The 8826-nt window shown below is 47.0% G+C and overlaps 1 protein-coding gene across 1 annotated transcript in view; it reads left to right on the top strand.

Moving 5' to 3' along the window:
- Positions 1 to 8826, top strand: part of LOC107115269 (protoheme IX farnesyltransferase, mitochondrial) — an 86000-nt gene that overhangs the window by 16189 nt on the left and 60985 nt on the right. The window contains exon 3 of the mRNA XM_015416940.1: positions 6027 to 6097. Within this exon, the coding sequence (XP_015272426.1) occupies positions 6027 to 6097 (71 nt within the window). The remainder of the gene's footprint in view (positions 1 to 6026; positions 6098 to 8826) is intronic.

The raw sequence follows: 8826 nt of genomic DNA, 5'->3' as shown, positions 1-8826 counted from the left end.
CTCAGAATTGAGAGCTTTGTCAATAAACAAGGATTTATGCCTTTTCCATAACGATAAGGTAGTTCTGCGTCCTGATCCGGCGTTCATACCGAAAGTTAACTCAACTTTTCATAGGTCTGAGGACATTGTTCTTCCTTCATTCTGTCCGAATCCCCAGAATGAGAAGGAACGAACCTTACACTGTCTAGATGTACGAAGGGCGCTTAGTTTCTATCTGGACAGGACCAAATCCTTGCGGCTTTTGGCAGAAGGGTCTTACAGCACGCCCTGTAGATGGGGAAGTGGATGGACCCGCCCTGGAGGATTCTGCTGTCTTATGTCCCAGGAGTAAGGAGTCTGGAGGACTGCCCCACTCCTGGACCACCGGAGAACGGAAGATTTGTCTCCACTTACCGTGAAGCTTCCTTCTCGGTGGTCCAGAGTGGGGCAGTCCTACCCACCCGATTTTAGGGTTCGACTTCCTCCATCAGCAGGGGTGCTGTTGGCCACTGGCAGTACTGTGCGGTGTAGGGTACATGGTGTTTTCCCACTGTTGGTTTGATGGGATTACAGTTGCATGGCATACCAGAAACATTTTTGTTCTTAGTACAGTTCTTGGGGGCATGTTTAACCCCCTGTTGGGGGTGAGTTGGTTGTTGCTTGTTCCTTTCAGTATAGGGGAACGGAGGCTTGGAGTATGACTGGGAAGCAGGAGCACAAGCCCCTCCCCTCCGTGACCAAAAGAGTCTGCCGGCCCTGCTTTACGGAGGAGAGGAGCGGTTACCCAGGAGTAAGGAGTCTGACTGCCCCACTCTGGACCACCAAGAAGGAAGCTTCACGGTAAGTGGAGACAAATCTTCCGTTATTATTATTTTGATTTATTATACCGCCCTAACCCCCTTGGGGGTCTCTGGTCGGTGTACATGAGATGTGCTAGTCACAATGCTTCCTAACTTGGGCCACATTTTGAACAGGGAATGGGACTGCCTACCAGGCACCCAGGTGGAGGCTCCTGTTTTTTTCTTTCAGCTCGGCTATTCCTCGGCAGTCTCATCAGCGGGATTCTCTTTTTTTGGCGCTCAGGTGGGTCAGCTTCTAGTCCGCGACTCCCGTCTCTCTTAGGCCTCGGCTGTGTCCTACAGGCTCCGCCGCGCCTTCAGATGACGTCATCGCTTGCTTCCACCTCCGCCAACGACAGCTGCCCTGGTGTTCTTGTTACAGGCCACCAGGGATCGCTCCTCTGGCTCCTCTGGTTTAGGAAATCAGAATCTCTTTTCGTGTCCTTCAGAAAATCCTTGATGGGGGAGCAGGTATCCACTTCTACCTTTAGTAGATGGATCAAGGGCTGCATTATCCTGGCATATAGAGCCAAAGGTTTGGAGCCTCCGGAGGGGATAGTAGCTCACTCCTTAAGGGGGGTGGCTACTTCAGTAGCATCTCAATCGTTTCTTTCATTGGAGATGATCTGTAGAGCAACCACTTGCAGTTCGGTCCATTCCTTCACCAGACACTATAGGGTGGACAAATTGGCATCAGCAGAGGCAGCATTCAGCCATAGGGTCTTGCAACATGCCCTGTAAACTGTTTGGCGTAAGTTCCCTCCCTTGGGGTTGCTTTTTTATGTCCCAACCGTTTGGAGTGTCCCACTAACTGAACCACTGGAGAATGGAAGATTTTTTTCACTTACTGTGAAGCTTCCTTTCTCGGTGGTTCAGGAGTGGGACAGTCCGGCTCGCCCAGTTTGTGGTGGGTTTTTCCTGTCACATTTGCAGTGGGTGTTGCAAGGTTTGAAGTCTGGTCTGAGAGGTCTCACAGGCAGTGCTAAGTAAGGGAGTTATTTCTAAGTATTCTCCTTTGGAGGGTTTTTCAACTCTCAGAATAACACTAGTTAGTTGGTGGGTGTTAATTTGCTCATGTTAGTTAATAATTAGGTTAGTCTCTCTGGTTTGGAGAGGTGTTCTTCCTTCTAGTGGTGTCCAGATGGGGTACAGCGGGCTTGTGTATGACTGGGAAGCCTCCAGGGGATAAGCCCCTCCCCACCTGGATCAAAGCTTGGAGCCAACCCTACTATTGGAGGAGGAGCTTATCCCAACCATATGGACTGTCCCACTCCTGAACCACCGAGAAAGGAAGCTTCACGGTAAGTGAAAAAAATCTTCCATTCCCTGTCCCTGTGCTTTGAGTGTTTGCTCGTGTGGCGGCACTCTAGGGGACAGGATCTAACTGGCCTTGCTGTCAAGGTGATTGCTGTTACCACATGGCCAGACTCTTTCCCCAGGGCCTAGTCCTGGAGTTTGTGTGTTCTTTCTGTTTCCCTTTTTTCTCTCTTTGTCTCTCCACTCCCTTTGGGCCCTGACTCCAGGCTACCTCCATTTGCAACTCCTGGCCACCAGCCACCCCCACCTTTTGCAGGCGGGGCGATTAACAGGCCTTCACTATCAGTCCACTGGCAAGAACATGCAGTGCATGCCAGAGACCCTTTGTGGTGGTGCGAGTGATTACATCAACAAGCATGGGGCACTGTGGCAGCCTCCTAGCCTGCGATGGCCTGGGATTTACAAGGCAGCACATCAACACGCGGTGCTAGTTTTGGGATTTGGTGGCTCTTCTCATTTGAGAGGGCCTTTCCTTTATTCCCTGGGCCCTGGCGAATCCCTCTCATGCACTACTGGCATGGTGGCTGCAGCAATCCCATCTCTCACTCTGCTATAAAGATGATGCTTACAGCACCAGGTGGGAGCAAGGGCCTTGATGTGGAGCAGGTTGGAAGCTGTCATTGTGTTGATGTTGGGGGGGAGGGCTCTACAGCTATTGTCCTTCGCTCGTGACAGTGTCAAGGTGATTGATTGCTGGTTAGCCAGTCTTTCCCCCTCATTCAGAGGTTGGCTGGCAGGTCTTCCTCGTCATCACCATCATCATCCCCGGGCTCAAGCCATCCCCTTTCATGCACTCTTCACTGTCAAGGTGACACTGACGGGCTGCGTGGGCACTGGGGGCATGTACGAGTGCCATGTTTGGCAGGGCTCCATGTGTCTGGGGGTCTTTCCCCTTGTTAGATGGCCCCTTTTGTCTCAGCCCACTGGCAAGGTGACAGCAAAGACCAAGTGTTCCTGGGCACTGGCTCACCAAGGAATGTCTTGTTATTCAGGCTGGTCATGGATTCCAGTGGAGAATCAGAGGCCCTCTCTCTGCTGCCAAGCTGACAGCTGGCCACTGGCACAGAATGATCCTTCCAGGATGTTGCTGGGGGTCACCACCAATGACCATCCGTCTTGTGCCAGCCACAAGCCAGAGCCAGGTGGCATACAGGGGATGAAGTTGGGAGGGGGCTTCCATTCGTTCTACTGCCCTGAGTCCTAAGGCACCCCCTTCCACTCGCACCCATGGCAAGGGCATGGGCTCCCCAATCAAAGATGGCTACAGGAGGATAGCAGTGTACACATGGTTGGGCCAACCCTTTCTGGGAGTTGGATGTTGTTCTTGGTTCCATTTGGAGCCACCCCTTCTGGTTACGATCTGTTTTCTCCAAAGTGGCCACAGAATGGGTCAGGTTTGGGTGTTTGTTTTATTGGGGGGGACTAGGCTTCGAGCCAATCCTTGTCTTGCCTGTTTCTTGCTTCAGTGTGTCATAGCTCTTCTTGTCCGAAAGGGCTTCTCCTTTATTCACCAGGCCCTGGCCAACCCCTCCCTTGTGAACACCACTGTCATGGTGGATGCAGCCTTTGCCTATCTCACATTCAGCTGAGAAGGCATTGCTTACCAGGCACAGGGCCTTGTTTTGGAGCTGTCTGGTGGTAGTCTCTGTCAATGTAGGGGAGGGGGGCAGTTGCCCCACTGTCAAGGCGATTGTAGGTTAACCAACCTCTTCCTCTTGGCCTCAGTTACTTTTAGGGTTTGGCAGATCTTGTCCTTGTTACCATCATCCAAATGGTTCCAGCCATTTCCTTTCACTCGCTCTCTGCTGTCAAGGTGACACTGATGGGCTGCATGGGCACTGGGGGCATGGCCAAGGGCCTTGTTTAGGAGTGTTTTCCTTCTATCCCTTCTCTTGTCATGTGCTCCATGGGCCTTCCCTTCATTAGATGGCTCTGTAGCCAGCCCTGTTTTATTTCTGGGTAGCACTAGACACCATTCTATCTACTGTAAAATTACTGCCTTCAACCAGGAATGGATTCACACATTTTAAGTCTCTTCTCTCTCAATCCCCCATAAATTGTCAAGCCCACACTCTGCTTCCACAGTACTCTGAAAACCACAATATTGAACACCTGCCACACATCTGTTTGCTGCAGGTTCCTACACCCACAAGCCCTGCTGTCTCTGTTGCATTTTAATAGTTATTGTGCGTTGTGCATAGGGTTTTTTTTGTTTGTTATGTATTAATTTGGTTGTGCTGCCTAGCAGCAAGGCAGCAAGTAGTTGATATTGTTGTGCTATTTGCTGCTGTCAGCAGCTGATGACAGCTTCTTACTGTGAAAGCTGGTTTTGCCTTCTGCTACTTTTAAACATCACAAAATAAGATATTGTTCCTTGTTTTAGGTCTTCTGCTGCTCTTGTTGGCCACATGGTCACACTAGAAGCTCATATGAAGATTTAATTCTTTAGACAGAGGTTGATGCCCACTGAAGGCTACTGACAAGTTGCTGATTACTCTGTCATTTGTGTATTAAAACAATATTGGAGACTTATTCTCTGTCACACATTTTTGTTTTAATATGTAGTGTATGTATGTGTATAGCTTCTCTCATAAAGCTGAGTAGGGAGGAGGAGCTCACATTATGACAGAATTCTTCACATGGGCAACATTTAAAGTTGAGCTGAGGTGTCATCACTATATCTAATACAAAACTGTTTGGCGTCTCTGTTGAGAATAAAAGTTGAGCACTCATTGCCTACTCAGTGGACTTTCTAAATATGCAGAAAAATATAGCTTTGTAAATTAACTAAAAGGGGGGAGGTAGAAAACAGTGTGTCAAGGCCTAAACATGTTCCATGAGGGATGGAATGTTGACAGTAAATGAATGATAGTTAAAGCCCAAAGGAGGATGGGTAATTGACCTAAATTTCAGTGGTAAAGGATTTCCAAACTGTTTCTCTGCCCCCCCCCCCCCGTGATTCCCCAGCCTGTGCTGCATAATTCCAAATGAATATCTTCTAATTCAGTTGCAGTAGCACTTTTCCAGTTTGATTGATTCTTGGTTGGGTGATGGGTTTCCAAAGCTGGGTGTTCTTGTAAACATTTAGAATGAAATTTTTGAATGAGGACCATGTGATTTGCTATAATTATTCAGTACTAAAGACTTGAGTGCAGAAGGAAGCCATGCCAAATATGTCAAGGATAGAACTTGGAAGGAGGAGAGGTTACTTCAAATGACTGACTAGAGAACTTGTTCAAAAATAAAATTGTACCGTGGGTAGCCCCCCCCCCCTTTTAAGGAAAAACCAAAAGGTTTAATGTTGACTTTCAAAATGACTGTGAAATAGTTTGCTGTTTCAGTTGCCCTTTGGATCATCTCAAATGAAGACCAAAGCATCTGCAAAAACAGTCAGTCTGTTCTATGGTATGGATGGTCTCTGGCTAGTCTGGTGTAGTGGTTAAGTAAAGGTAAAGGTTCCCTTGCCCGAAAGCCAGTCGATTCCGACTCTAGGGTTGCGGTGCTCATCTCCGTTTCAAAGCCGAAGAGCCAGCGCTGTCCAAAGACGTTTTCTTGGTCATGTGGCCGGCATGACTAAACACCAAGGCGCATGGAATGCTGTTAAGTGGTTAAGTACACAGACTCTAAACTAGGAGAACTGAGTTTGATTCCCCACTCCTCCACATGCAGCTGCTGGGTGACCTTGGGTCAGCCACAGTTCTCACAGAGCTGTTCTCTCAAGCAGTTCTCTGAGAGCTCTCTCAGCCCCACATACCTCACAGGGTATCTGTTGTGGGAAAAGGAATGGAAGGAGATTGTAAGTCGCTCTGAAACTCCAAGTGAAGGACGGTGTATACATCCAGTCTCTTCTTCTTCTTCCCTTAAAGTCATCTTTCTTACTTTTTTCTGCAGTTCTTTGAGGTTCCATTTGACTCGAATATGAACAGGACAAAAAACAGACCCCTGGTGCGAGGACAGATCAGGTAAGGCTGTGCACACCTGCTCCCCAGAATGAGTAATGGATTTCATTGTTCCTTTTATATATTTCCCCAGACTTCTGACTTTCCTTGTGTTTAGATAAGCAAATATGTCAACTTAAAGAAAAAAAGACCTGGAAACGATACCATTTTTTTTGTATGCTTTGATGATTCTGAAAGCTTATAATGTCACATGGGAACACCATTGGCTTGCCCTCTCATCATGTTCAACAGATATTGTGCCAGGGCCCTTGTAGTTGTACAAATCAAGAATTGCACATTTCCAGGTGTTCTTGTGTAATCTCTCAAAGTAAGCTATGTACTGCAGTTTTACAAGCAAACAGTTGACCCTAGCTGTATAGTAGTAACTGCCAAGAAAATAATTACGGATCACCCACAGTCAAAAGATTTTTTTTTTTAAAAAAATCTAAGCTTTGTAAAGGTTACTGTTCGTCTTCTATCCTAGATCTTTTGTAGCAAAGGGGGAGGATGGAACCTGTGAGCTTGATGTGCTGGGGGTGTTGGCTGCTTTTCCACCATCACCTCCCCATATGGCAAATTTTATTTGCATGTATACGAAGTACAGTTCCCAAAATGTCAGCTCCAGCTTTCTCAGGGTAGTATTTAGCTGTCCCTTTGACAGGAAAAATGAAGCCACTGAAGAGCAGTGCCTGTGACACCAAAATTACACTGTAAATGGTTCTACAAAGTGGCACTATATCAAATGGTTCTACAAAGTGGCACTATATCAAATGTGGTGCATTGCCAATGTGGTGCATTCCCTGGTAACATCTGGGTTAGATGACACCAATGTGTTCTATGTGGGGCTGCCTTTGAAGACTGCCTTGTAGCTCCAGTTGGTATAGAATGCTGCAACTAGAATGTTGAATAGAGTGGGTCATACAGACCATATAACTCCAGTCTTCTTCCATCTATAATGGCTCTCAATTTGCTTCTGGGCTCAATTCAGGGTGCTGTTAATTGACCTTTAAAGTGTTGTATGGCTTTGGGCCAGCATATCTAAAGTACTGCCTTCTCCCATATGAATCTATCCATCCCCTCCAATCATTTTCAGAGGACCTGCTTCGGGTGCCCCTGACAACTGATGCTGGAAAGGTGACTAGCCAAGAAAGGGCCTCCTGGGTTGTGGCACCAGAACTTTGGAGCTCTGTCCTCAGCAAGATTTATGTCTCCCTCTATCATTGTCTTCTGCCAGCAAGTGGAGATTGTTCTTGTTGTGTTTGACATACCCCCAATAATTGTTATTGGCTTTTCTCCCTGGTAGCAGTGTTATGTGTGTGTGTTTATGTTTTTATTGTTATTTAATATATGTACACTTTATTTTAAACGCTGTTTTAATGTTGGCAGTTTTTTTAATGTCTTGGTGGCCATCTTAGGGATCTTATTTGGTAGAAAAGGACAGAAGAGACTCAAAATACTCTCATTATAGCAAGAATGCTTTAATTCTTATTTATGTTTTTATGGTGTTACCCAGCTCATTCCACAGAATCAGAGCCATTGAAAGATCCAATATCCCAGTGTATTTCAGGGCAAGATAGTAATTTGAAGTCCACCAAATTTATTGTCTCAGGAATAGAAATGAAAGCAGGCTCATATGAGGAGATCCTTCAGAAACTGCCCATTCTGCTGGGAAAAGATTTTCCTCTGCAGCCCCCACACCCCCCGAAATCACACAGCACAATAGTGCACTATTATGAATACTCCGTTGGATTCAAGAAACCATTATATGTGAGCAAGGGATGCTTAGCACCAATGGGTGTAACCTGAAGTTGGGCTTCCTGACTTGTAGAGTGCTTCTTTTTTGTCCTTATGGGTGGGATGAGAATGGGGTAAAGGTGAAGTCACTTGCTTATGTCAGCAAGATTTGCCTGCTTCCCCTTAGCTGGGCCTCAGCAGGATTGTGAAGTCTTGCCCAGCCACACTGGACCTAGGAGAATGAGCAGCAGTGACAAAAACAGCTGAAAGTGCTGTGTACTGAGCTTGTGCTCTGTGTAGCTGTTCTCCCACTGTGGTCACTTCTGCACAGTCATTTTTGTCACTCATTTGTCCCTATTGCTTCAGGGTCCCGTCCCCCCCAATGTGTTTTGCTCTCTCTAGTAGTCCCAGAGGGAGCCAAACACATGTGGAAAAGGGGCAGGAACCCAAAGCAGTAGGGGAAAACAAGTGACAAAAATGACGGTGCAGAGCAGCACTGTCGGCTGTGTCTCTGAGAAGCTCCAGAGACATACCGAACTGGCCCATTTTGAGTGGGTCTAGAGGATTCTAGACCCAAGGAGGCTCCTGGAGGGGGTCTCTGAAGTCAGTGGGGTGCTTTTTTGGGTCACTCCTCTTGGTTAGTCTGAGGGAGAGTGATCCGGAGATAACCTCATTCCCCCAATTCGTACACCGTTTTGGCTTTTAGCTGTGTGCTACAGAGCAATTAAATGATAAAAAGAAGAGAATCTGCCTACAATCTTCTCAAAACTGTGAGTTACAACTAAGTTCTTCCCTCCCTGTCTGGCTGTAATAAATATCTTCACAGAAGAAAATTCAGAGGAAGGGCAGGGAAGTGAGAGACAGTGTTTAAAGCCCACTCCCCCCCCCTTCTCTATTTTTTTAATGTGGACCTATTCTTTGCTCCTGTTTTGTTTTTTCTTCCTGAACTGGGAAAAGCTGGTTTTCTATCTGTTGGATTATAAATCTTGAGAATACTGGGGGGGGGGGGGGGTTGGGGT

Source organism: Gekko japonicus, unplaced genomic scaffold (genome assembly GCF_001447785.1).
Source record: "Gekko japonicus isolate JY-2015 unplaced genomic scaffold, Gekko_japonicus_V1.1 scaffold444, whole genome shotgun sequence".
Lineage (NCBI taxonomy): Eukaryota > Metazoa > Chordata > Lepidosauria > Squamata > Gekkonidae > Gekko > Gekko japonicus.
This window is presented reverse-complemented; position numbering and strand designations above follow the sequence as displayed.